At 50.5% G+C, this 27835-nt stretch overlaps 9 protein-coding genes across 9 annotated transcripts; 7 read left to right on the top strand and 2 right to left on the bottom strand.

Annotated features, from left to right (window-relative positions):
* Positions 1 to 632: 632 nt before the first annotated feature.
* On the bottom strand, positions 633 to 2344 carry N7517_005878 (carboxylic acid transport protein; the record flags this gene model as incomplete). The annotated part of the gene is made up of 4 exons (XM_056723608.1): positions 633 to 1304; positions 1364 to 1542; positions 1603 to 1733; positions 1788 to 2344. 4 exons carry the CDS (start codon positions 2342 to 2344, stop codon positions 633 to 635), a joined length of 1539 nt encoding a protein of 512 aa, XP_056579858.1.
* Positions 2345 to 4134: 1790 nt separating this feature from the next.
* Positions 4135 to 9542, top strand: N7517_005879 (uncharacterized protein; the record flags this gene model as incomplete). Its single annotated transcript, XM_056723609.1, has 7 exons — positions 4135 to 4173; positions 4247 to 4267; positions 4398 to 4424; positions 4504 to 4875; positions 4943 to 5689; positions 5737 to 9162; positions 9213 to 9542. The coding sequence occupies 7 exons, from the start codon at positions 4135 to 4137 to the stop codon at positions 9540 to 9542; spliced, it is 4962 nt and encodes a 1653-aa protein (XP_056579859.1).
* A 2243-nt stretch (positions 9543 to 11785) lies between these two features.
* N7517_005880 (pyruvate carboxylase) lies at positions 11786 to 15427 on the top strand (the record flags this gene model as incomplete). Its single annotated transcript, XM_056723610.1, has 2 exons — positions 11786 to 15259; positions 15320 to 15427. 2 exons carry the CDS (start codon positions 11786 to 11788, stop codon positions 15425 to 15427), a joined length of 3582 nt encoding a protein of 1193 aa, XP_056579860.1.
* A 558-nt stretch (positions 15428 to 15985) lies between these two features.
* N7517_005881 (putative carboxylesterase) lies at positions 15986 to 17504 on the top strand (the record flags this gene model as incomplete). The annotated part of the gene is made up of 2 exons (XM_056723611.1): positions 15986 to 16390; positions 16440 to 17504. 2 exons carry the CDS (start codon positions 15986 to 15988, stop codon positions 17502 to 17504), a joined length of 1470 nt encoding a protein of 489 aa, XP_056579861.1.
* Positions 17505 to 18256: 752 nt separating this feature from the next.
* Positions 18257 to 18807, top strand: N7517_005882 (uncharacterized protein; the record flags this gene model as incomplete). Its single annotated transcript, XM_056723612.1, has 2 exons — positions 18257 to 18394; positions 18550 to 18807. 2 exons carry the CDS (start codon positions 18257 to 18259, stop codon positions 18805 to 18807), a joined length of 396 nt encoding a protein of 131 aa, XP_056579862.1.
* Positions 18808 to 19256: 449 nt separating this feature from the next.
* N7517_005883 (Zn(II)2Cys6 transcription factor) lies at positions 19257 to 21514 on the bottom strand (the record flags this gene model as incomplete). Its single annotated transcript, XM_056723613.1, has 2 exons — positions 19257 to 21410; positions 21461 to 21514. The coding sequence occupies 2 exons, from the start codon at positions 21512 to 21514 to the stop codon at positions 19257 to 19259; spliced, it is 2208 nt and encodes a 735-aa protein (XP_056579863.1).
* Positions 21515 to 21887: 373 nt separating this feature from the next.
* On the top strand, positions 21888 to 22966 carry N7517_005884 (DUF924 family protein; the record flags this gene model as incomplete). The annotated part of the gene is made up of 3 exons (XM_056723614.1): positions 21888 to 21911; positions 21961 to 22304; positions 22366 to 22966. The coding sequence occupies 3 exons, from the start codon at positions 21888 to 21890 to the stop codon at positions 22964 to 22966; spliced, it is 969 nt and encodes a 322-aa protein (XP_056579864.1).
* A 481-nt stretch (positions 22967 to 23447) lies between these two features.
* Positions 23448 to 26203, top strand: N7517_005885 (uncharacterized protein; the record flags this gene model as incomplete). Its single annotated transcript, XM_056723615.1, has 4 exons — positions 23448 to 23689; positions 23755 to 25191; positions 25272 to 25568; positions 25636 to 26203. 4 exons carry the CDS (start codon positions 23448 to 23450, stop codon positions 26201 to 26203), a joined length of 2544 nt encoding a protein of 847 aa, XP_056579865.1.
* Positions 26204 to 26569: 366 nt separating this feature from the next.
* On the top strand, positions 26570 to 27773 carry ramB (bifunctional protein farnesyltransferase/protein geranylgeranyltransferase; the record flags this gene model as incomplete). Its single annotated transcript, XM_056723616.1, has 3 exons — positions 26570 to 26799; positions 26862 to 26966; positions 27068 to 27773. 3 exons carry the CDS (start codon positions 26570 to 26572, stop codon positions 27771 to 27773), a joined length of 1041 nt encoding a protein of 346 aa, XP_056579866.1.
* Positions 27774 to 27835: the final 62 nt, after the last annotated feature.

Here is a 27835-nt window from a genome sequence, read left to right on the forward strand (position 1 = left end):
ATGAGCCCTGCTCTATCCATTATGGAGGGTTATCGGTGAGTACTTGACATCTGAAATAGTATGGTCTTTTGAGACGCCTGAAATACTTTGATACCCAATCAATGGTTATACATGGAAAAGTCGTTTTGCACCGTTAAGCTTCTCCGTCTATAGTCTAAAATTTGGGGTGAATTGTGATATCCGTCTAGCTATAGCACTAGTGAAGGTAAGAAATGTATAAAATAAAGTTACTCCGTACATCCGAAGAAATATCCGGGAAGACATCTTCACATCTAAAAATAATTAACAAGGCCGCATAAGCGACCAGCTATTCTTTCTTGTCTATATAGAGATATAGAAAGAAGCCTTTATCTGGAGACCCTAGTAAATTAGGAAGAGGATTATGATGCGCTTCTAAGATTGGTTGAAGAATTCCCAAAGAGAGAGATATATATATATATATGTATGCATAAAAGTGTCATTTCATTTCCCCGTTGTTCTTCTGTCGTTCTTGACGTAACTCATAATGTAAAGTACCTAGCTGAGATAGATAAACAATTGTGGAGTATCAGCCTCCATGTTGCACCCGGTAGAGCGACGAAATGGCCAAAAATTACCCCCGATTCCAAAATCAACCACCACCAGGACCCAATTTACTTTTTCTGATCCGCCATCTCAATGGTTTCATCACTTGGCTTATGATCACCCGCACCTGTTTCTAAATCCATCGTTTTGGCATTTGCGGCTTCATCAACTCCAGCCACAACAGTTTCGAAGCGGCGACCACGTTTCTCAGGACCAACAGCAGTAGTGAACATGATACCAAGAGCAATGATGGCAGTGGCAACCCCCATCACAGGCCCATAGGCCTCAACACGATGGCCAGCTGCACTAGTGATGAATGTGGATTCAGAGATTGCGTTCACAATCTGTGACGATGGCGAGGAAATCATATTTCCAATCTGGTATGTCAGACCCGTGAACGAAGAGCGGAACGCCGGGGGTGATAGCTCGTTCAGATGAACGGGGATCACGCCCCATGCTCCCTGAACGAAGAATTGCATGAAGAATCCTGTGACGCTCAGAGACCTCTCGCCTTCTGGGAGAATCCATGCCGGGATGAGGACTCCAGATACAAACGCGGCAACGACGATTGCTCGGCGGCGGCCGAAGAACTGGGACAGGTAGCCAATGATAGTTCCACCCACACAGGCTCCTGTCTTCATCAGAATAGAAGCTCGAGAGGCGCTGTCGTTGTCAAGCTCCTTTGCAGTGAGCATGAATGTGGTGTAGGAGTCTTGGGATGTGTGGGAATAGAAATTAAACTATCGCGGGACAAATTAGATAAATATTGATAGGAGCCGGAGTATCGGTCACAACATACCCAGGTCATGAGAATGACACAGTAGATGCACATGCGCCACTCCTTGCCCAACATGCTTATTGTTTCGCGCCAAAACTCGCCTGCGGTCATTGTTCGCTTGCCGGCTTTCTTGGCTTCGATGAAGGACTGCGACTCGGGGAAGCAGATGCGAATGAAACCAACTGCAATTGAGATACCAGCTGTACAAGGTAAATTATTAGTGGTAGGCAAACAGTATTAGATGAGGATAGTAGACTCACCTGCAATCCAGAATACAGTCTTCCAACTATCTGTTGCACCGCCAACACCAAGGTTGGCACACGCCGCAAACACATATCCAAGTGAGTACCCTTGTTGGAGGATTCCAGACATGAGACCTCTCGCGTTGACACTGTTTTCCAAGATGATTAACGAAAGCCACTCAACCCTGGAAGATAATACTCACGGGCAATGTTCCAAAGCCATGGAAATAGCATTTCCATAAACGCCACCCATGAAAAGACCAAAGAGACTTCGCACAGCCAAGAACTGCTGGAACGTCTTACTGTAAATGGTGGCAATTTGCAAAATTCCCAGAATGATCATATTGAGCACCATGGGCCATTTACGACCATATTTATCACCAGCGAGTCCAAAGAATGCAGCTCCTACACTCCTCAGCAGCAGAGTTAGAGTAATGGCAGTCGTAATATCTGTTTTGGATCTTTCGTAGTAAGTTGCCAGCTTTACTGTCTGGATGGATAGGGCATGGAAGTCGAATGCATCAGCAGTCCAGGCAATGAGTCCCACTAGGAAGAACACCCAGTCTCGAGCTGAAAGCTGCGCCATCAGACTGAAAGGGTTCTGGATACGCTCCGGCTCTTGCCATTCTGCGTATGTCTCTCCGTGTTCATTGGTCACCTCGACACGCTGCTTCCAGATGAAGAGATCTCCAATGGACTGACGTGCCGTGGCGAACATACCATCCGGAATTGGATCTGCCCTTTCATTGGGAGATGCCATTATGGCTATCTATCAAGAGAGGGAGTGGAATAACCTGAAAAAAGGAGGGAAAAAAGGCAAGAGAATACAAGAAGCAGGCAAGGGAGGCTAACTAACAGAATAATCCGACCACTCTGAACAAAGCGGCCCAGAAAATTTGATAGCAGACTTTGTGGGATTCTTCCGGGGAATGTTTGGGATGTTTCTTTCATTTTTTTACACTGGCGCCCACCATTTTATAGGCACATACCACGATATACCCCCCCGCATCTCTATCCCGCATTTTTCTCGTGATGCGAACAATAAATCCCGCTGCACCCCAGGTTCCCCCGAGTTTCGGACAGGGTAAAAGACCAGTCCGCTGATGGGCCAAGCAGATGCCAAGGACTTGTGAGCACCGTGCCGCCAATGCGAGGACAGCATATAAGCAACATCCCGCATCACGCACTTTAAGGCTGGCTTGGCGTGGGGATGACCTAGCCCAGAGATCCTTCCGGGCTTGGCTTGGCCGAGATAGACAAGCACCCACAGGCCGGATGGCGCTGTGCGCGTGGTCATTGATCCGTTACGCCGAGAATCAGGAGTTAAAATGGGCCGATATGCACTCCAGTGGCTCCGGTTCGGTATTTAATGTGAGCTTACGGCTTAGACCTTTAGATCGTCGGAAGAACTTCCCTTGGGGGCTCTAGTGGGTTGTTAGTAGTCAGCTATATTGTCTTGAAGGTGTCCTAGATTGTCTGGGGTGGGTTGAATAACTTTTGTATATTGAATACCGAAGGGACATGGCCTGATGACGCCTAAAGAGCTGAGGCCAATTGTAAAATGGTTGACAGGGTCCCGCTAGAGTGGATCTGGTTAAGGGGCCAATTCCCAATTCCCCAATCTCCTGACTTCGGAACTCTTGGCTTTAGCTTAGAGGCTAATTGCTGGTAAAATGGGCTGAACATGGACATTCCCTGCTTTTCAGGGTTCACCAAGGGCTTATATTCTTATGCAGCCATCAATAGCTTGTATTTGGAGAAATCGCGTTTCCTTTAAAGAGTAAAGTGCTATATATATCTTCAGTCAAAGGTTATATATAGAAAAGTCTCTTGCACAAACTATGCCTTTCCCGCCTTTTTGTGCCCTCGACCTACAAAACCGAGAAGGGAGGAAAATATCTTAAAAAGACATCCATGTTGTAAATAGAATATCTGAGACCACTTAGAAAGACTACTTGAAAAACTACTAAAAAAACATCACAAGGCCGCATGCGAGGCCGTCTACTCTTGTGGTATTTAAACCCCAAAGCACAGAAGCAAAGGAATATTAGAGAACGTGGCCAGGATGAGTAGTAAGAGCCACGTACGTCCACAGGTGTACCTGGTAAACATGGAGCATTTATGGTGAGGGCGGTCAGTGATACCTCCAGCATAGGTAACAGAGGTATGAGCTTGAGTTGACAGCACATCTCCAGGGCTCTCTCAGGTTAATCTGACAAGATATCAGCAAGTTTGCTTTCTACCTTTCACCTTGCTCTCTCTTTATCTTTCCTACCAGTACAAACGCATCTGAAAGGGACAATCTGGTAAACCCCGTGTCACGTGATCGTCCATAAGCGACACCTCAGCAACGACAGCAGCGGCCTCCTGAGGTCACTTCCGCATCTACCAGATCTCTACCCCCCCTCCTCCATTCATACTTCTTCTTTTCTTTTTTCTTCCTCGTGACATTCGCACTTTATCACCCCTTTTCATCATACTTCAATTCTTCTGCCTTCTTTGCGTGGCGTTTCATTCGGCGGACTAGGTCGTACTGCGGCCTACGTAAATATGGCACCTCTCCCCATCAAGTTCACAGAGCTGGTCAATGTACGTGGCTGCCCCTCATATTTATCTCATGACCATTGAAGCTTCGAAACTAACCTGCGCATGAATTATACAGTTGACCTCTGTCGGCATTGCGGTATGTACAGCCAACCATGGTTACCGCGGCGGTGCTTCGTGACTAGCTTGAGCTTCGAGACGGATGCACCGGCTGCGCAGCGCAATCTTCCTGGATTTATTGGGACTTTACTGACATATTATGTTTACAGCCGGCATCAATTGGCTTCACTTCATGTGTAAGTTATTTACTGTCGCCTTGCGACTACCCCTCAAAGCATGGCCACAAGGCATGGCTAACAACAATCGTCCGTTTAGACACTAGAATCCGATCACTACGTCTGTGTTCGTCAAAAGCCGGACGATGATGGCAAACCAGAGGTCATCATTATTGACCTCAAGAACAACAATGAAGTTCTACGACGCCCGATCAACGCCGACAGTGCGATCATGCATTGGAACAAGAACATCATCGCCTTGAAGGCTCAGGGCCGCACCATTCAGATCTTCGACCTTGGCGCACGGCAAAAGCTGAAGTCGGCGAATATGAATGAAGATATTGTCTACTGGAAATGGTTCAGCGAAAGGTCCCTGGGTCTGGTCACCGACTCAGCGGTCTACCACTGGGATGTCTATGACGCCACACAGCAGAACCCCGTCAAGGTGTTCGACCGACTTCCCAACCTTGCAGTATGTTTTTTTGCGACGTGGATACAACAATCAAGGCCTAGTATGCTAATCTGTGGGTTCTCTTTAGGGATGCCAAATTATCAACTACCGCGTCAACGCCGAGGAGAAGTGGATGGTTGTGGTCGGCATTAGCCAGCAGCAGGGTCGGGTCGTTGGATCGATGCAGCTTTACTCAAAGGAGCGCGGGATCTCTCAGTTTATCGAAGGCCATGCTGCCTCTTTCGCCAACATTACCGTCGAGGGCTCCCCCCTACCACACAGCCTCTTCACCTTCGCCGTCCGTACCCAAACGGGCGCCAAGCTGCAAATCGCCGAAATTGACCACCAAGAGCCCAACCCTCGCTTCCAGAAGAAGGCCGTCGAGGTGTACTTCCCACAAGAGGCGGTCAATGATTTCCCCGTCGCAATGCAGGTGTCCAGCAAATACGACGTGGTCTACCTCGTTACGAAATACGGCTTCATTCACCTTTATGATCTCGAGACTGGCACTTGCATCTTCATGAACCGCATCTCCAGCGAGACTATCTTCACCACCACTCCGGATTCTGAGGGAGCTGGTCTTGTCGGCGTGAACCGCAAGGGCCAGGTCCTGGCCGTCAGTGTAGATGAAAGCAATATTATCCAGTACCTCATGGAGAACCCCGCCATGTCCGGTCTTGCTATCAAACTTGCCTCGAAGGCCGGCCTTCCAGGCGCGGACCACCTGTACCAGCAGCAATTTGACTCTCTCATGGCCTCGCAGGATTACGCCGAAGCCGCCAAGATTGCCGCCAACTCCCCCGGGGTTTCCTCCGCACCCTGGAAACCATCAACCGTTTCAAGAGCGCTCCCCAAACCGGCCAGATGTCGGTGATCTTGCAGTACTTCGGTATGCTCTTGGACAAGGGTTCGCTCAACAAGTACGAAAGTGTTGAGCTTGTCCGACCCGTCTTGCAGCAGAACCGCAAGCACTTGCTTGAGAAGTGGATGCAGGAGAAGAAGCTGGAGAGCTCAGAGGAGCTTGGTGACATCATTCGGCCATACGACATGTCCCTTGCCCTGACTGTTTATCTCCAAGCTAATGTTCCTCACAAGGTTGTGGCTGGATTCGCGGAGACTGGTCAATTCGACAAGATTCTTGCGTACTCCAAGCAAGCTGGATACCAGCCGGACTACACCCAGCTGCTTCAGCACATTGTTCGCGTTAACCCCGAGAAGGGTGCTGAGTTCGCTACTCAGCTCGCTAATGAAGAAGGTGGTGCATTGGTTGACCTTGATCGCGTTGTTGATGTGTTCCTGTCACAGAACATGATCCAGCAGGCCACTTCCTTCCTCCTAGACGCTCTTAAGGACAACAAGCCCGAGCACGGCCATCTGCAGACTCGTCTACTGGAGATGAACCTCGTCAACGCCCCCCAGGTCGCCGATGCCATCCTCGGCAACGAAATCTTCACACACTTTGACCGTCCTCGTATCGCCCAGCTTTGCGAGAATGCCGGTCTCATTCAGCGTGCTCTCGAAAACTCGGATGATCCCGCTGTAATCAAGCGCAACATCGTTCGCACTGATAAGCTGAGCCCCGAGTGGCTGATGAGCTACTTCGGTCGTCTGTCTGTGGAGCAGACTCTCGACTGCTTGGACACCATGTTGGAGTCAAACATTCGCCAGAACCTGCAGTCTGTGGTCCAGATTGCCACTAAGTTCTCCGATCTTCTTGGTGCTAACCGTCTGATCGACCTTCTGGAGAAATACCGCACCGCCGAGGGTCTTTACTACTACTTGGGAAGCATCGTCAACCTCAGCGAGGACCCCGAAGTCCACTTCAAGTACATCGAGGCTGCCACCGCCATGAACCAGGTCACTGAGGTTGAACGTATTTGCCGTGAGAGCAACTACTACAACCCCGAGAAGGTGAAGAACTTCCTGAAGGAAGCCCGCCTGACAGAGCAGCTCCCCTTGATCATCGTTTGTGATCGTTTCAACTTTATCCACGATCTGGTCTTGTACCTCTACCAGAACCAGCAGTTCAAGTCGATCGAGGTATATGTCCAGCGCGTCAACCCTGGTCGCGCCCCTTCTGTTGTTGGCGGCTTGCTCGATGTTGACTGTGAGGAGAGCATCATCAAGAACCTGCTCTCAACTGTCGACCCATCCGTGATCCCCATCGACGAGCTCGTTTCCGAGGTCGAGAGCCGAAACCGTCTCAAGCTGCTCCTGCCTTTCCTCGAGGCCACTCTTGCCACTGGCAACCAGCAGCAGGCTGTCTACAATGCTCTTGCGAAGATCTACATCGACAGCAACAACGACCCAGAGAAGTTCCTCAAGGAGAACGACCAATATGACACCCTCACCGTTGGAAAGTACTGCGAGAAGCGTGATCCCAACCTGGCGTACATTGCCTACAGCAAGGGCCAGAACGACCTGGAGCTCATTAGCATCACTAATGAGAATTCCATGTTCCGTGCCCAAGCTCGTTACCTCGTTGAGCGTGCCGACCCCGAGATCTGGAGCTTTGTCCTCAGCGAGAACAACGAGGGCCGACGTTCCCTTGTGGACCAGGTCATCGCCACCGCGGTTCCCGAATCTACCGAACCCGAGAAGGTGTCTGTCGCTGTCAAGTCGTTCCTTGAGGCTGATCTGCCCGGTGAGCTGATTGAGCTGCTCGAGAAGATCATTCTGGAGCCCTCTCCTTTCAGTGATAACACCAGCTTGCAGAACCTCTTGATGTTGACTGCTGCCAAGGCTGACAAGAGTCGCCTGATGGACTACATTCACCAGCTCAATGAGTTCTCCGCTGATGAGATTGCTGAGATGTGTACCAGCGTTGGTCTCTACGAGGAGGCCTTTGAAATCTACAAGAAGGTTAACAACAACTTGGCCGCCGTCAATGTGCTTGTAGAGAACATTGTTAGCATCGACCGAGCTCAGGAGTTCGCTGAGCGTGTCGAGCTGTCTGAGGTTTGGAGCAAGGTTGCCAAGGCCCAACTCGATGGTCTTCGTGTGACTGACTCAATTGAGTCCTACATCCGTGCCGAGGATCCATCCAATTACCACGAGGTGATTGAGACTGCAACTCATGCAGGCAAGGATGAGGATCTCGTCAAGTTCCTTCGCATGGCCCGCAAGACGCTGCGTGAGCCGGCTATTGATACTGCTCTTGCTTTCTGCTTTGCCCGCCTGGACCAGCTTGCTGAGCTCGAGGACTTCCTTCGCACTACCAATGTTGCGGATATCGAAGCGTCCGGTGACAAGGCTTATGCTGAAGGCTTCCACCATGCTGCTAAGATCTTCTTCACCAACATCTCTAACTGGGCCAAGTTGGCGACCACCTTAGTTCACCTGGAGGACTACCAAGCTGCAGTGGAGTGCGCCCGCAAGGCTAATAGCGTCAAGGTCTGGAAGCAGGTCAACGAGGCCTGTGTTGAGAAGAAGGAATTCCGTCTTGCCCAGATTTGCGGTCTCAACCTGATTGTTCACGCCGAAGAGCTGCAGAGCCTTGTTCGCCAATACGAGCGCAATGGATACTTCGATGAACTGATCGCTGTCTTGGAGGCAGGCCTGGGTCTTGAGCGGGCTCACATGGGCATGTTCACAGAACTTGGCATTGCTCTGTCCAAGTACCACCCAGACCGTGTCATGGAGCACCTGAAGCTCTTCTGGTCCCGCATCAACATCCCTAAGATGATCCGGGCCTGTGAGGAAGCTAATCTCTGGCCGGAGCTGGTGTTCCTGTACTGCCACTACGATGAGTGGGATAACGCCGCTCTTGCCATGATGGAGCGTGCAGCCGATGCCTGGGAGCACCACTCCTTCAAGGATATTATCGTCAAGGTTGCCAACTTGGAGATCTACTACCGGGCGCTGAACTTCTACCTTCAGGAGCAACCCCTTCTGCTCACTGACCTGCTTCAGGCTCTGACCGCTCGGATCGATGTCAACCGTGTCGTTCGCATCTTCCAGAGCTCTGACAACATCCCCCTGATCAAGCCTTTCCTGCTCAATGTTCAGTCTCAGAACAAGCGGGCTGTCAACGACGCTATTAACGAGATTCTGATCGAGGAGGAGGACCACAAGCTGCTTAAGGATTCTGTTGACCAGAATGACAACTTTGATGCTGTGGCTCTCGCCCAGCGTCTTGAGAAGCACGACCTCATTTTCTTCCGCCAGATTGCGGCCAACATTTACCGCAACAACAAGCGATGGGAAAAGTCGATCGCCCTCTCCAAGCAGGACAAGCTCTACAAGGATGCTATTGAGACTGCCGCTATCTCCGCCAAGCCCGAGGTTGTGGAGGACCTTCTCCGCTACGTAAGTTCGCTCTCTCTGTCATTGCTTCAGACTTTACTAATTGCAACTAGTTCGTCGATATTGGTAGCCGTGAGTGCTACGTTGGCATGCTTTATGCCTGCTACGACCTCATCCGCCCCGATGTCATCATGGAGATCTCCTGGCGCAAGGGTCTTCACGATTTCACCATGCCCTTCATGATCAACTTCCTCTGCGAACAGACCCGATCGATCGAGATGCTCAAGAAGGACAACGAGGAGCGAAAGAACCGCGAGAAGACAACCCGCACAGAGGAGGACAATACTCCCATCTTGCAAGGCTCCCGGCTCATGCTGACCCAGGGTTCTCAGTCCAACGGCGCCGGTCTCACACCCCAGGCAACTGGGTATCGTGGATTCTAGAATCGTGCACTGGTTTTGCTTTTGATTCTTCGTTTCTCTTGCATTTGTAACATACAGCGGAAGTGATTGAGGTTGCAAAAGGAACGATTTTCATATGGAGGGATGGTTACGCCAAGAGTGTGCCATAGGAGGAACTCATGACCCATTTAATCTTGCTTTCTGATATTTTTTTCCCCATGTATTTGATAAGCTTGCGTTTTCTTTTTATGCTTTTCACAGTCTGGGCCATGGCCCGATATTCAGTAATAGCATTGCGATTTCCCTAGTTTTTTTTTTTTTTTTTTTCTCTCTCACCGCAGTAACCTCAGTAATTCCCTGTTTTTCCTCAAGTCCGAGGCTGCCAAGGGCCCGCCCATGATCCATTCGAACGTAAGGGTCTTCGGTGAAGAAAGCAGTATCGCCAAGATGCCAAGGTAAATCATCTGCAACTATGTATTTGTCCCTATGGGATGGTGAGTGCAGATCACCTTATCAGCTTTCAGCTTTCCCCATGAGGTGCGACGGTAGGCTGACATTGGATGTCTTAGGTATGAGATGCTAGTGTGTATTACCCCACTCTACATCTTCGAAGCACCTTTTTTTTTTTTAGCTCTAGTGCTACCTGCGGAATTACTGAAGTATATACTGTACAACATAGGAGTTTCACAGTTCCGAGCTGCCGATTTCCCTCTTCGGCCCGGCTAGAGGGAAACACTACCGGAGAGTTGAACCCCGTGGAGGGAACATGCAGCAAGCAAGGGCGGAAAAAAAGGAAGTGTATTTTTCCGTCGGGGATGTAGAAGTGTGACCAAAGGACCCCCCTGACGATGTCAATCGGGGAAACTTCCAAGCTAGATAAGGGCTTCCAGCGGTGATTGCACGGCTTCCAATCTTCCAAGGTTCTTTTTGCTCAAGGAGCTTATCAGAGGTGCGATTTTCCCGCACTCCAAGTAGATAATGGTGTATCAGGTTGCATTCTCGGGCTGATGGATGCTAACAATGGAATAGCTCGGGTTGTATAGAGCTTGGCACCTTGGGGAATCCCAATTTCGGAATGTCGCTTGGCATGAGGTCTACGAATCATCCTGGAGATTGGTAGTACCTGTCATACAAGCGGGAGATCCCCCCGGAGTGCCAAGGGAGGGATATGTGAGATTGAATGGGTGATTTGATAGTGGGGGGCGGTACAAATCAAATAGCGTCATGGATTGCGATTATCGGCTTTCAATTGTGGACGCATGACCGGTCGAAGATTTTCATTCCCTTTTCAGTTGGAATAATTGAGATATTTAGATATTTCCATATATGAATTAGATTGAACTTTACCTACTTTGTAGGTGAATTATGTACAATGTAGATATCGGCTCGGTCACATCTTTCCCGAAGACAGGAATCTTGTAATTGAGACCTGATCCACTTCTCTTTGCTGCACATGTGTCGAGAGTTCTCCGAGTCTCCCCCGGACTTTTCCCTACCAGTTGCCCGCGAATATCCGCATAGTCACGAATCAAAGGCTATATATGTTGGATGTTCACGTTTCTCCCGAGGACCCGAGGTAGATCAACGGAATCAGTTGCCTAAACCACCCGAATGTTATCGTGCGAGGTCATAGGGAGTTATCGTGCGAGACGAGGCGTTCTCGTCCGGGGTAGAAGTGGGAATAAATAGGAGCATAGTGGTATATAGGTGTTTAGTATGGGGAGGTACAGGGTAAAAGCCCCGCATGAACTAGCAAATTAGATACATTAATCTCCTTTTTAGGATAAATTCCAATAATTAGAATTCTTATTATTCTATTATTATTCTATTCGATTTGATCATTGTCAAATTTCTAGGGCTCCGGTGTACCGGTGAACCTGTAAGTACCTGTTACCTCATTCCTGGAGTCAATTCTCCCCCCCCGGAAAGTATTGGTGACATTTGTAGATCGCGCTTGTGATTCCCCTCTTTATCTAACCCCTCCCCCCTTCAAAATCCTTCTAACTTTTTTTTTCTTCTTTCTATCTCCCTTAACTATTCAATTCTATTCAATCTCTATTATATACCTTCTGTTACTTATACTGAAGAAACAGTGAGAGCGATTGCGCAGTGATCCGCCGAAACCGGCCTGAAATTGGAACCCGGATAGCTTCCCAGCTCCCAAGGTTATAGTGAGTCACCGCCTCTGCTTGCCACACCGAGAGAGCTGGACCTCGGGAACTTTCAACTAATCCAATCCTCTCTAGTTAACAACTGCCTAACCTCCTTCATCTCACACATCTACCATGGCTGCTGTTCCGCACCGCCAGCCGGAGCAGGCCATTGATGAGTCTGACTTCATCGAGGATCACAATGAGCACCACCAGGACTCAGTCCACCGCCGTCTGCGGGCCAACTCGACCATCATGCACTTCCAAAAGATCCTAGTCGCCAACCGTGGTGAAATCCCCATCCGTATCTTCCGTACCGCACATGAACTGTCCCTCCAGACGGTCGCTGTCTTCTCACACGAAGATCGTCTCTCAATGCATCGCCAAAAGGCTGATGAGGCTTACATGATCGGCCACCGGGGCCAATATACCCCCGTGGGTGCCTATTTGGCTGGTGATGAGATCATCAAGATCGCCCTGGAGCACGGCGTCCACCTGATCCACCCCGGCTACGGTTTCCTGTCAGAGAACGCCGAGTTCGCCCGGAACGTCGAGAAGGCTGGCATTGTCTTCGTGGGACCTACCGCTGAAACCATCGATGCCCTTGGTGACAAGGTTTCTGCTCGCCGCGCCGCTATCAAGTGCAATGTCCCCGTTGTCCCCGGAACTCCGGGCCCCGTCGAGCGCTTTGAAGAGGTCAAGTCCTTCACTGATGAATTTGGCTTCCCCATCATTATTAAGGCTGCCTTTGGTGGTGGTGGCCGTGGTATGCGTGTTGTCCGTGCCCAATCCGAGCTGCGTGACGCTTTCGAGCGTGCTACCTCCGAGGCCCGCACCGCCTTCGGTAACGGTACCGTCTTCGTCGAGCGTTTCCTTGACCAGCCTAAGCACATCGAGGTTCAGCTTCTCGGTGATAACCAGGGCAATGTTGTCCACCTCTTCGAGCGTGATTGCTCCGTCCAGCGTCGCCACCAGAAGGTCGTTGAGATTGCTCCTGCCAAGGACCTTCCCACCGATGTTCGTGATAAGATTTTGTCCGATGCCGTGAAGCTGGCCAAGTCAGTTCGGTACCGCAACGCTGGTACCGCTGAGTTCCTTGTCTGCGGCAATGAGCACTACTTCATCGAGATCAACCCCAGAATTCAAGTCGAGCACACTATTACCGAGGAAATCACCGGTATCGATATCGTGGCCGCTCAGATCCAGATCGCTGCTGGTGCAACCCTTGAACAACTTGGCCTTACCCAGGACCGCATCTCTACTCGCGGTTTCGCCATTCAGTGCCGTATCACTACTGAGGATCCCGCCAAGGGCTTCTCCCCCGACACTGGTAAGATCGAGGTCTACCGCTCTGCTGGTGGCAATGGAATCCGTCTGGACGGTGGTAACGGCTTTGCTGGTGCCATTATCTCTCCCCACTACGATTCTATGCTGGTCAAGTGCACTTGCCGTGGCTCGACCTACGAGATCGTCCGCCGCAAGATGCTGCGTGCTCTGGTTGAGTTCCGTATCCGTGGTGTCAAGACCAACATTCCTTTCCTTGCGTCACTCCTGAGCCACCCCGTATTCATCGATGGTACTTGCTGGACTACATTCATTGATGACACCCCCGAGCTGTTTGCCCTCGTCGGCAGCCAGAACCGTGCCCAGAAGCTGCTCGCTTACCTGGGTGACGTTGCTGTCAACGGTAGCAGCATCAAGGGCCAGATCGGCGAGCCCAAGTTCAAGGGCGATATCATCCGGCCCGTTCTCAATGATGCTGCGGGCAAGCCCATTGACCTCTCCAAGCCTTGCACTACCGGCTGGAAGCAGATCCTGGACCGCGAAGGTCCCGAGGGCTTCGCTCGCGCTGTGCGCGCCAACAAGGGCTGCTTGATCATGGACACCACCTGGCGTGATGCCCACCAGTCGTTGCTTGCCACCCGTGTGCGAACAATTGATATGCTGAACATCGCCGCTGAGACCAGTCACGCATTGAGCAACGCTTACTCCCTCGAGTGCTGGGGTGGAGCCACCTTCGATGTCGCTATGCGCTTCCTCTACGAGGATCCTTGGGACAGACTTCGCAAGATGCGCAAGGCCGTCCCCAACATTCCCTTCCAGATGCTGCTGCGTGGCGCCAACGGCGTTGCCTACTCTTCCCTTCCCGATAACGCCATCTACCACTTCTGTAAGCAGGCCAAGAAGTACGGTGTCGATATCTTCCGTGTCTTCGATGCCCTGAACGATCTTGACCAGCTCGAGGTTGGTGTTAAGGCGGTCCACGAAGCCGGTGGTGTTGTTGAGGCCACCATGTGCTACAGTGGTGACATGCTGAACCCCAAGAAGAAGTACAGCTTGGAGTACTACCTGGGTCTGGTGGACAAGATCGTCGCGATGCGTCCCCACGTTCTTGGAATCAAGGATATGGCTGGTGTGCTCAAGCCCCAGGCTGCCCGTTTGCTGATCGGTTCCATTCGCAAGCGCTACCCCGATCTCCCCATCCACGTTCACACTCACGACTCCGCCGGAACCGGTGTCGCCTCTATGATTGCCTGTGCCGAGGCCGGTGCCGATGCCGTAGACGCCGCTACCGACAGTCTGTCTGGTATGACCTCGCAGCCCAGCATTGGTGCTCTCCTTGCTTCCCTGCAGGGTACCGAGCACGACCCCAAGCTGGACCTGTCTCACGTCCGCGCTATCGACAGCTACTGGGCTCAGCTTCGTCTGCTCTACTCTCCCTTCGAGGCTGGTCTGACCGGCCCCGACCCCGAGGTCTACGAGCACGAGATCCCCGGTGGCCAGCTGACCAACCTGATCTTCCAGGCCAGCCAGTTGGGTCTCGGACAGCAGTGGGCTGAGACCAAGAAGGCGTACGAGGTGGCCAACGAGTTGCTGGGCGACATCGTCAAGGTCACTCCCTCCTCCAAGGTCTGTGGTGACTTCGCCTCCTGGATCGTCAGCAACAAGCTGTCCGCTCAGGACGTGCTGGACCGTGCCGATCAACTCGACTTCCCCGGATCAGTCTTGGAGTTCTTCGAGGGTCTGATGGGCCAGCCCTACGGTGGCTTCCCCGAGCCCCTGCGTACCAAGGCCCTGCGCGGCCGTCGCAAGCTCGACAAGCGCCCCGGTCTGTACCTGGAGCCCATGGATCTCATCAAGATCAAGAACGATATTCGCGAGAAGTTCGGCGCCGCCACCGAGTGTGACGTCGCCAGTTACGCCATGTACCCCAAGGTGTTCGAGGACTACCGCAATTTCGTGGCCAAGTTCGGTGATCTGTCCGTTCTGCCGACGCGCTACTTCCTTGCCCGGCCCGAGATCGGCGAGGAGTTCCACGTCGAGCTGGAGAAGGGTAAGGTCCTGATCCTGAAGTTGCTTGCCATCGGTCCTCTTTCCGAGCAGACCGGTCAGCGTGAGGTCTTCTACGAGGTCAACGGCGAAGTCCGCCAGGTCAGTGTCGATGACCAGAAGGCCTCGATCGAGAACCTCGCCCGCCCCAAGGCCGAGCCCACAGACAGCAGCCAGGTCGGTGCTCCCATGAGCGGTGTCGTGGTTGAGATCCGCATCCACGATGGCCACGAGGTCTTGAAGGGTGATCCTATTGCGGTGTTGAGCGCCATGAAGATGGTACGTTATTATTTCTTGTCTTCTATTACACATATGAATATCTTGCTAACTTTTATCTAGGAAATGGTGATCTCTGCCCCGCACAGCGGAAAGGTGTCTGGCCTCCAGGTCAAGGAGGGTGACTCCGTCGATGGCCAGGATCTGATCTGCAGGATCAGCAAGGCGTAAAAGCATAGCTACTCTGTACTACTGAACCATGCACGATTTGTGATGCGTGATGTGATTTGAATGATTTCTCAGCGTTTTTAGTTTATGTTTGTCGAGTTTTATCTCTGGATTTGGCAATTTGCTGTTCTAGCTTATTCGGAATCGAACAGTATTCTGTTATGGTGATTTTGGAGTCAAAACATTTCCAGTCTTCCCTCTGTAGTTGCAGCTAGTAAGTCGGGGCCAGATCTAGCCCCGAGCGGACTTTTGCCGTTCCCCACAAAGCACTTTCTATCCTTCTCCAACTGCCAATGGCCAATGGCGAATGACGAATTGCCGATTCCCTTGTCTCTCACCAATGAAGCCCAATCGCCTCGTTATCTCGGCTAAAGCATCTGGAAACTGCGGAATGAAGACCGACACTACTTGAAGGACGTGGTTCCCAGACTGGACTGCTCTGCTTCACTACAGCATACTTCAAGCCCGTTCAAAATAGTGACGTGTATTTACATCTGTGCTAACTGGGATCTATACTTTACTACCCCAAATCAACCATCAACAGAACTGAAACCAAAAAAGATGGAAACAATCCGCCGCACTCACCTTAAATCCCTCGCCCACCGCGGCACAATCCAAGGCGTAACAATCTCAACATCGTCTTCTCCCACCAGCCAAGCCAAAGACCTCTGCCACTACTTCGGCGGTGTCCGCTACGGCCTTGCCCCCGCCGAGCGATGGCGCCGCGCCGCGCCCCTACCCGAGTCCTTCACCTATGGCAGCGAAGAAGCACCGGGCCGCTGTGATGGGGGTGCGGGGCTTTGCCCCCAACCGGCCTTTCGATATACGCCCGAGGACCCGGATGCGTGGAACGAGGATTGCTTTCAGTGTAATGTCTGGACGCCTATTGGGGAGGTGCCTGAGGGAGGATGGCCTGTTTTTGTTTATATTCGTGAGTATTATCTGATTGAAACTAGGATATATGGGGTTCGGACCTGGGATGAGCGAGATAGTTTGACATAAACCGTGCTGATAGGCATTGTTCGGCGCAGATGGCGGATGGCTTCAATTCGGCACGCCCAATTCATTCAATGCGGCTGCATTGATCGGCGAGGCTGATTTCAACTGCGTGGTTGTGATGCCTGCATACCGGGTCAACCTTTTCGGGTTCCTCTACTCAGTAGAACTTGAGGAGGACGCAGCCACTGTCGGAGAGACAGTTGGGAACCATGGATTCTGGGACCAGAGACTAGCACTGGAGTGGACGAAGGAGAACATCCAGCTATTCGGCGGTAATCCGGAGACTATCACGATCTCAGGATATTCCGCAGGTGCCAACTCCGTCTTCCACCAACTAGCCTACGATCTCCGCCAACCAGACGAGAACTCCATCATCCGCCAAGCCTGTATTTGGTCAAACAGCCCAGCCGTCCAGCCCAAGCAGCCAACCGAAACACAAACCCAATTCAACCAACTCCTAACAGTTTTGGATATTCCCCTCACCCTGTCCCATAGCGAGAAACTCACCAGATTACGCTCAATTCCCGCAAAAGCCCTCCTCGACAAAGCAAGAACAATCCCCCTGCACCAATTCCGCCCAACTACAGACACATCCTTCATCTCCCCATCCCTCTTCGCAACACTCGACAGCGGCGCCTTCGCCCGCAGCCTCCTGGCCCGCAACATCCGCGTCATAATAGGCGAATGTTGCGACGAGCGCTTCCTCTACAGCGTATGGTTCCCGCCGACAGACAATACCCTCTCCGCGCTACGCACCCGTCTCGTTGCAGATTACCCAGAACACATTGTCGACGCTGTCATACCGCTGTATTACCCAGACGGCCGTCTACCGGCGCACTGCGAGAACTGGGACCAGGATGCGTGGGGGAGGATCTATGCTGATCTGCAGGTGCATCAGATGCAGCGTGGACTTGCGTATGCGTTGACGGAGAACGAGGACGGGGTTGATGCTTCGGCGTTGCTGTTTCGGTATCGGATTGAGTGGAGGGCGAAGTGTGTCGAGGCGACTTTGCCGGTTGAGTGGGGGTTACGCATTCGTCGGATTATCCGGTTTGGTTCTTTGGGAATGGGGGGTTGTTAGGGGAGGGGGAGAAGAGGGTTGTAAAAGAGGGATTTATTGGTCCATTGGGGAAGTTTGTTCGGGGGGAAGGGGAGTTTGGATGGGGGACTTCTGGGGCTAGGTTGGTTAGGACGTTGAGGGGGGATGGGAGTGTTGAAATTATGGAGGATGGGGATTGGGAGGAGGGTGTTAGGGTTTGGAAGCTGTTGAGGGATGCTGGGAGGTGAGGTCTCTACATATCCTTATGCTAGTAACTATACGACTATACAACATCTGTCGCTCAAATTATATGCCAAGCTTTCCCCGCATTCTAATTACGTCAAGGCAGGGTACATTATAGTACATTCAAAGTACATGTGTTAGACATGTACAATAAATGTATATTTAAGTACTAGGGAGGTACTTGGCATTGTAGGAACTAGATCTTTGGTGATTCACAGCGTTGTAACGTAGTAAGGCTACTAAGCTACATGGTTCTTATAAGGCAACTTTTCCCCCTCTTTACCTCTTCTCTGTATTTTCATTTCTATTGATTCAAATATTGCAGAATATCAAGGTATGTTTCATTCCATTTTTCCACCTACTCCATATCTATAAAGGGCAACCCGAACAAGAATGACGTCGTTGACTTCCCAACTCTTAAAAACCATATCTCATAATCATCATATATCCTCTCTTTAGAATTTCCTTGCTCACTCTTACTAAATTAAATCCTCAAGAGGACGAGAATCACCTCCATCACGGATTACTCCAACTTCCTAGACATCTCCAAAATGTCTGATGACAATACCCGCCGTCACTGGCACGGAAACCCCGGCGACCGTCACGAGCATCTCAATGTCTGGATGAACGGCGGTGCCAAGAGCCCCAGTGGTCGTGCTGCATGGGCAATGCCCGACACTGAGAGAAGGGTAGGTCATTTGCCTCTTTCGATTCCTGTTTCTTATATCTCAATCCCCATATATTATCCCCTTGGCACTACATCACTACATCATTATTCTTCTATCATCCATCCATCTATTATCTATTCAATATCTCCAAAACCCCTCTAATATCCAAAATGAAGGACTCCAATACCTCCACCTCCTCAAGCGGGAACAAAGGAACCGAAGGCACCGCGACGAACTATCCAAGCCTCGGTGAGCGTCGTCGCAGCTCTGCCGGCTCTACCGGCGGTCTCTTCTCGAACTTGCAAACACAGAAGCGTGAATCTACAAACCCCGATATGGCTACCCGCCGTGCGAGCTGGAATGAACAGGCTGCCAAGGGAGGCATGTTCTCAAAGTGGTGGGATGGATACACCCGGGGCAGTGGTAGCAAGTAGTATTTTGTTTTCAAATTGGATCGTTTGTGTGTGTGTGGATTTGTACACTTGACATTGGGGTTTGTTCTGGAGATGGAAATTGGGACAACCTGAAAACAACAGAAGAAATATTGGGATTCGGGGGGTTATTGTTTTAGTTTGGTGCTTCTGTGGGCTTTGCTGAATTTTATGATCATTATTTCTTTGATAAGGCTTCTTGTCTCTTTCTCTACAAGATATACCTTCAATCTAATTGCACTTCGTACAAAGATATCTCGGTCTTTCGCTATACTTCCAATCCCTAATCGGGCACCCACTTGATATAGGCGACTACTGCTGATTCGAGGCATGATAGATTTAACGAATCATTAAGTAAAGTCTGGCACCGTACCCATAACTGGAACCATCAACTAATCTGATCGTAAATATGCGTGATATTGAACTGGCTTAAAGCCCAATGTGCCACTATCTCACCCCATAGTTGTCTCCCAACCTTTCTCAATCATGACATCAACCCAATAAGCATCATCATCCCCGGCGTCCAACCTCTTCCAGACCTCATTAACCAATTTCAAGCATACATGAATCGGTTTTGGCGGCAGAACATGCAAAAAAGAGGTTAGACGGCCGAGGATGAACTTGCGCGTGCGCGAAACCTCAATAGCCTCCATTGAGATGGTAGGTGTTTGATTTGAGTTGTCGTTACCCCCGCCCTCTGAGTAATCCTCGCTACTCCGGGGTTGATTGCGTGCGTTTGTGGCCAGGCGCGGGAGACGGAGCTCTGAGCAGGATGCTACTAGGAGGAATGGCTGGAGGCAGCGGGTGCGTGATTCCAGGGGTATAGTTTTTAGTCGGGAGAGGGTTGTCACAGCAAACTCGGTGAGCCAGTTGCTGTATAGGGCTTCTGGAGTGAGGGTTTGTTGGGTGTCTGGTGGTGGCGGGGATGGTATATGGTGAGGGGAATGACGGTAGAGATTGTGAGGGGAAGATATTGTAGACGGCGAAGGGGCGTTGTGTCGAGTGGCGTTTTGTCCTGTTGTTGAACTGGGGTCGCCGAATCCAGCTGAAAGGTTCATGCTGTCGAGGTCGATTGGGAAGAATGAGTCGCGGGGTGCTGGATCGGCGTTGCTAGGGTATTGGGGTGATGTGGATGTTGGAGCGGGCAGGCGGTTGTGTAGTAAGTCTGGGAAGACGCGGTATAGCTGCATGAGACCGACACATCGATACGCTTCGGCCATCGTGAGAAGGTGCCATACTGGGGTATCGTCGTCACCAGGACTGACGATCTCGGCCTCGGAGGGATGGGCGAGACCCAAAAGGCGTTCTTCTAGTTCGCGAGCTTTCTCAATTGCTAGCTGTGCACGGGTAATATCATCTTGGGAGGTGAATCGCCTTGAGTGAATGCGTTTTCGCTCACGGCGGACGAGTTGTCCGACCTCGTGCACGGTGAACTGGGTGTCGCGCGCGATGCCGGTCCACGGGTGTGGGACTCGTTGTAGAACGAAGGACTCGCCTGTGGATGAAGCGGTTCGTGAATTGTCAGATAAGACCATGGTGTCATTATCTGCGACGAAAGAAAGCAGCATCTCCCAGTAGATGAGAGCTTCTTCGAAGAACCGGTAGTTATTGCTGTCGTTCTTAGGCAAGCCGAAGCCAGGGCTGTGCGATGATGAAGCGATGGTATTGAGCTGTTTGCGGAGCAGGTTGAAAAATGATATACCCAAGTCATTCGGGTCGTGCCAGCTAGCCGTCTGTCCGAGCATTAGTAGCGCCAGCAAAGACTTGTCGTCTATTACTTCTTCGCGTGTGATTATATCAATAGCTTCGTCACGCATCCTTCGGCCCATAGGACCGAACTGGGGAAATTCAGTGACCAGCGTCGCAGCAGCCATGCTTTGCATTGTTCGACACATTGCCAGTGAAGATCCCCAAAGACGGGATACTGTGGTTCGGAATGGGTTCATCTGGCTATCGTAGCTAGAGAACAGTGCTGCCACTTCCTTGAAATAGTACTCGATCAAGGTCCATGATGGATTATTCAGCGGACGAGATATTGACATGAAGTCATGTGGTACAGGGCGATGTGATGCAGGAGGGTAACTCCGCACAATGGCTGAAGGTGAGAAGTCTCGGTAAACATTATCAACCTGTTCTTCACTTGGCATTGGTCCGATAAGTGACAGAAAGTGTGACAGATCTACACCGGCATCTTCTGACTGTTCAAAGTCATGGAAAGTATCTCTTTGGTGTGTGAAAGACGATACCGCCGCCATCGGGGACGGTGAGCATAGATCCGTCAGTTCGGGTAAAGACCCATGGCCTGGATGGTCCCATAGATTGTCACATAGAGGAGTTCGTCCATCTAAGACAAAATTCAAAGGAGCTGGTTCATGCGTCGACTCAAAAGTTGAGTCATCAGGCAAAGCATCGGCTTGGTTTGCTAGCTGGCTAGGAGTCGCAGAAGCCGCAGGACTCGGGGTTCTCACCTCCGAGATTGATGCCGGTACGGCGGGACTAGACTGCTCATACTTGGTGACCCAGCGCAGGGATTGTGCATAGCCAGGGCATCGGACGCCTAAGCGGGTACAGCGAGTGCAGTGAGGTTTCTCTTCGCCGCATTTGACCTGTGCATGTTAGTATCCGATTTCCCGGGCGGAAAACGGGAAACACGAACCCGTTTACTTTTGCATCTTGCACAGCCATTTCTAGATTTCTTAACGCGGCGCATTATAAACCACAAAGAATATGAACCTGGAAGGATCCGACAACATTCAAGATGCGGAGTATAGGCTGGGGGGAAAACCGTGCGGGGAGTGAGGAATTGACCTTATCGAGATAAACGGGATTCTTTTGCCTCTTTGGGCAGGTGAAAGGAGAGAAATGGCAGTCTCTGAATTGATGACTATATACTATAGGACTATGTCAATTATCTAGAAAGTTATGTATATATGTAGTAAAATCAGCATAAAGCACACCTCTATTGCTTCGACCTCCGTGGGAAAAATATCCATGATGACTCAGCTATATAGCCTATGGCTTGGGGCTGGCCCGGCTGGGTTTGTGCTTTGTAATTGATATCTACACCTGTGCAGGACTCGATCATGACATATCTAATAAGCAGCAAGGTAAGCAAATGTCCAAATCAGCATTTATATAAGTCTAACATGAAGATAGGCAATCTCAAAGAGACTTGTTCAGACGAGACTTGTGACTTCCAAGCCGGCGGTGATCCCGGCTAACGGCCTGATATCAATCCCAAGTCTCCGTGCAAATCCCATTGCAAGGCCTCAATTACAGAAGAATTTCGGCAGAAGTACCATTGCTCGCAGATTTCACCCAAGTCCCATCACAATGGCGAGCTCCTCCGCACTCAAGCAGACTTTGACACCAACTCTCCTTGATGACGTGCACAAGTTGTGGTTCGATCATTTAAGCTGCGAAGAGGCACTCCTCCTACCCGAATGGAGCGAGATGGGAAAGTGGTTTTCTCGTGACGAGGCATTCGACGAGGCCTGTGTGTAAGTGACCATTCGTGTCCTTATCTCAGCGTCAAAATAGAAGACTAACGAGCTCAAACAGCACCAAATTCGGCCCTGCCCTGGAAAAGATCGCTGGCTCGGGAGCCTCAGCTACGCAAATCCTCTCTGCATTTAGCCCATCCTCGCCGATGGACTGGCTCAGCATCATTATTCTACTTGACCAGGTTCCCCGCAATTGCTACCGGGGGGCCGAGTCGAAACTAGTTTTTGGGTGCTTTGACCCGTTAGCCGAGGAGATCGCCCTTCGGGCGATCGAAGAAGGTATACCGACTCAGTCGCCATATTTCAAGTATCGCATGGCTTATCGTACCTGGTTCCACATGCCCCTTATGCATTCGGAAAACTTGGGTGTGCATGAGCAAGCCGTCAAGGTGCACGAGGGTACAGCCAGAGATGTGAATGAGCTTCTAGCTGGGGATGTATCGACTCTTACGGAAGAGGAAAGAAAATGCCACGAGGTTCTATCTAAGAAGGCGGAAGCACTTCAGGCATTCCTGAGCAATACTCTTGACTTTGAGAAGAGACATAAAGTGATCATTGAGCGATTTGGACGATATCCACATCGGAATCAGGCACTGGGGAGAGTGTCTACCCCGGAGGAGATTGAATACCTGAACAATGGCGGTGAGACATTTGGATGACTAACCGAGCATATATTTTAATATATAAGTTTGAACAAAGAACAGATAAAGAAAGTCGAACTTTTATTGGGCGATAGACTTTACAGATCTTATTAGGAGGTATTTTTATAACTTGGCCCCCTAGAATCTCAGCACTGCCCCAATCAGGCAAAAATCCACGCGACAGCACGTCATTTTGGTAAACTTGAAAAGAAACCCTGCATAATATAAAGAATTGCTTATTCCACCACATCATATTCATCAGTTAATTATGCCATTTTCATGTCTTTCTAGGTATAAGTACCAAGGAGCAAGCACCCAATTAGGCATGTGCTCCTAAAATTTGAGACATCCATTGCATGAGTTACATACATAATGGAGATCAACACTCTAAAACTCCATAGGTAACTCATTGTACGAATTACCCCTATTGTCGCTCGATTCGCCCACATGAATGACTTGAATGCAATGTGCATTTTGGTCTTCCCACCTCTCTTTCATTATGATACCACGCCAGCCCTTTGCCAGGCCCTTCATTATCTCGCTACTGGTTGTGTCAGTGACATCATCCAAAGTGCTTCATCTGCTCCAGCATGTCTCTTCTCTTCCCGGAATTCAATTTGCACTCTACTTTCCGACATTCTTCATTGTTGAGACTCTTCTATTCGTCACCGCGTGGGGGTTGCTATTTAAATTTACGGGCGTGAAGTCCCTTTTGGGCACTGCGGTGACAGTGGCCATCGCGTAAGTACTTCAAATCTGCTATTACTAGAGTCAAGGAGCCAGATTCGAGATTTTGACTGTTACAGATTTTTGAGCTTTATCCTGTCCTCGTCTCAAATATGTTTCTATCTCGTGACTGGCAGTGAGATCCCCTGGGATGGAGTCACAACCGTGGGAAGTGATCCGGAAGGGAGAAAGCTGATGCTCAGTGGGCTGACATCGTTTCTGGGAGCCGCGGGCGCCCTTCTTGTGATCTCATGGCTACTCAAACATTGGGCATGCATTCTCATAGACAGCTGGGTGTTTGCGCTATTTAGCGCACAAACCGGAAAGGCAGACGAAGGAGCCATCATTACCAGTCCCAAAAGAAAGCCGAGGGCAGCACGACTCATCCAACTTTTGACAGTATGCGCTGCGATAGTCATTGGACTCTTGCGCTTGACTCGGCCCCAGGTGCCTTATAACCATATGTCTGAAACTATCCCGTTTAGCTTTTTCCGGGCCTTGGGCTCGAGACCTGCTGAACTACATCAGACTGGAGATCAATCGTTTCCACTCGCGGACCTGACTGATGAGCCATACTGGGAAGGTCCACACGATCACTTCAAGGGCTGGGCCCCGGGAAAGGCAGACCCTAATGCCACAAATGGTCGACCCGCATGGGCGTCTGGGAATTTACCACCAGGGTTCGGGCGGTGGAGTGAAGGAGAGTCTGACGGAGATAACGGAGACATTGTTACTGGGGATGGAAATGGGACTCGAAAAAACATTTATAGTCCTGTGGATGACCCTCTTCGAATCACCAACCTCGACCGTGAAATGCTTGAACCCGTAGCTCGGGCTCTCAAGGATCATAAAGTTCCCATCACACATGTCGTGGTTGTGTTGATGGAAAGTGCTCGGAAGGACATATTCCCTTTCAAGTCAGGCTCATCTTTGCACAAGAAGATTCTATCATCCTACGATACCCAAGATCCCGCAGTATTCCAAGAGATCGAGGACAAATTATCGCATTTGACACCGAATGCAGAGAAGTTGACCGGGGTGGCCAGTGGACTTTCGACGAATAATCACATTTCCAACCTTTCTAGTGACGGATGGAATAGTATGACAGAACCAGGAATGGGCGGCATCAATTTCAATGGTATACTCACTGGCAGCAGTGTATCGCTCAAAAGCGAAGTTATGAACTACTGTGGCGCGGGCCCACTGCCAGTGAACTCCGTGGATGAGGTCAAATTCCAGAATTATCAGCCGTGTATCATGCAGATGTTTGAATTGTTCAACCAACTCAAGGAGAAGTCAACTGAGAAAACAGTGAGTCATAAGCCTGGTAATGGGCTTGAGCACATTCATGGTCGAAACTGGAGCTCTGTGTTCTTGCAGTCCATCACAGGCCAGTTTGATGAGCAATACAAGCTCAACAGCAAGATGGGTTTTCAAGAATCAATCTATCGTGAAGACATCGCCAAGCATAGTGCCAAACATCATCACAAGAACATGATGGAGATCAATTACTTTGGGCAAGCATCTCATTCTCCCGGCTGAAGACTATCCTAAACTCTGAGTACTCACATTACTAACACTTGTGGATGTTATTTAGATACCCGGAGTACGAGATATACCCATACCTGCGAGATGTGGTGAACAATACAATCGAGAAGAACGAACGACTCTTCCTGTCACACTTGACGAGCACAACCCATCACCCATGGGGCATGCCCACGACATATCAACAAGAGCAGTACTTTGGCGGAGACGATATCCTGGCGACGCACAAGGACATCAACAAATATCTGAACACGGTCCGATACGTGGACACATGGCTTGGCGACATAATGAAGGTCCTCGCTGAAGCTGGGATTGCAAACGAGACATTAGTCGTATTTGTGGGAGATCAGTATGCTGCACCTACTTCAGTAACTCCGCACACAACAGCCGAATAACCATGTACTGATCTCAAATAGTGGCCAGGCTTTCACTGAAGACGCGCCAGCCTCCGGTACATATGAGAACGGACATATCAGCAACTTCCGCATTCCCCTCGTTTTCCGACACCCGCTATTGCCAGCACTGCAGATCACAGCAAATGCAACCTCGATGTCTGTCGTCCCGACCATTCTCGATCTACTCGTGAATTCAGGCTCCTTGAACGAGATGGACTCCGGAGTGGCTCTAGACCTGATGAATGAATACCAAGGACAGTCACTGGTGCGCCCATACCAAGCTACCCACAATGGCCGACAGGCATGGAACTTTGGAATTATCAACCCCGGTGGTACAATGCTCAGCGTTGGGTCTGCGGCGGTCCCATATCGACTCATATTGCCGCTCGATGGAGACTTTGAGTATGTGTTCTCTAACCTAGACACCGATCCAGACGAGTTGAGTCCATTGCGTGGGTGGTCCCTCGAGGGGTTGATCAGCGATGTACAAAGCAAGCATGGAGACAAAGCCGGGAAGTGGCTAGCAGACGCGGAGAAAGTAGGAAAATGGTGGATTGAGGAGCAGAAAATATTATGGAATTACCAATAGAAATGCAAATAATTCTCTTCATTTTTTTTTAAACTGCAGATCAAAAAGAAAAGAAGAATAAGAAGAGAAGCGGGTTGCCTTGATATTGTTCGGTTTCTTTGTATGAGCCTGAGGCAGACACACCCGCCCCACCTCCACCTCATGTTTTATATTCGCTGCATTTCGCGTTCGATCTTTTATTTAGACAAATCTCTTTTCAACAGGAGTTTGATTGATCGAGGTTGCATAATCTCACTTCGTGCAGAGCCTTAGTCGTGAGACTCAACCCGGACTCCTGTGCATCTGACACCTGTACCCCACCATTTGATTGCATCCCGGCAATTATTCTTCCACTCTTAAGCTTCTCACTCCAATCTGCACCGAATCATGGAGGGAACATATTCCACCGATCCCGAATGGGCATCTGTTACCCCAATTGATCTGGATGATGGCTCGAGCTCGGGTGCTATGCCACTGGCGACCATCGCCTACCCAGCCGACTACCTCGAGGCGACCTCGTATTTGCGTGCAGTGATGGCCGCGAACGAGATGTCTGAGCGGGCATTGAATTTGACTAAAGATGTGATCTCGATGAATCCAGCGCATTACACTGTATGGTAAGTTGGCTAGTAATAGCTCCCCGTGACATGCCATATCGCATATCTGACATTCTATACAGGATCTACCGAGCAAAGATTCTATTTGCTTTGGAGAAAAACCTGAATGAAGAATTGAGCTGGTTGAATGATGTCTCATTGAAGTACCTCAAAAACTATCAAATTTGGTATGTCGACTATCACCCGGCAACTACCAATGCCAGAACGCCATGAAAGATAAAGAGACAAGAGAACAAAAAGAATAGACACAAAACTAATGCACAAACAGGCACCACCGCCAAGTCCTGCTATCATCAAAGGCGCACTTCCCAACTTTCCCACCCAAAGAAGCAGACTTCCTAATGGAGATGTTCGCCCAAGACTCCAAAAATTACCACGTATGGACCTACCGTCACTGGCTTGTGCGTCACTTCGGACTATGGGACCAACCACGCGAACTCGAAGACGTGGAATTCCTCCTGAAAGCTGACGTGCGCAACAACTCCGCCTGGAACCACCGGTACATGCTCCGTTTCGGACCGCGGGACACATCGCTCCCAGATGCGGGGATGGTGAACGCGGGTGATCTTTCCACAGCACCGGCTGAAAAGGGCAGACTGTCCGTTGTTGACGAGGACATGGTTGATGGTGAGCTGAAGTTTGCGCAGGAGGCTATCCTACGTGCGCCGGAGAACCGGAGCCCGTGGTGGTATGCTCGCGGTGTGCTGAGAGCTGCCGGGCGTGGGTTAGAGGAGTGGGAGGAGTTTGTTGGTGGGTTCGTTTCCGAGGGGGCCGTTAAGAGTTCGCATGCTGTTGAGTGGTTGGCGGATGTTTTCGCTGAGACTGAGAGGGAGAGTGAGGCTGTTCGGATGTTGACGATGCTGAAGGAGGAGTTTGATCCTATCCGGAAGAATTATTGGGATTATCGTATTCGGAAGCTGGATCAGGGCGTGGATGGTTTGGGGAAGGGCATTGAGACTCTCGCTGCCGTATGAAGGCCGGAAAACATGTGGTGCTGAACATTGTCTATCGGAACAACTTAGATGTGTTCTAGGGT

The sequence above is a fragment of the Penicillium concentricum genome (assembly GCF_028827145.1).
Source record: "Penicillium concentricum strain IBT 3081 chromosome Unknown utg000002l_segment0_segment0, whole genome shotgun sequence".
Lineage (NCBI taxonomy): Eukaryota > Fungi > Ascomycota > Eurotiomycetes > Eurotiales > Aspergillaceae > Penicillium > Penicillium concentricum.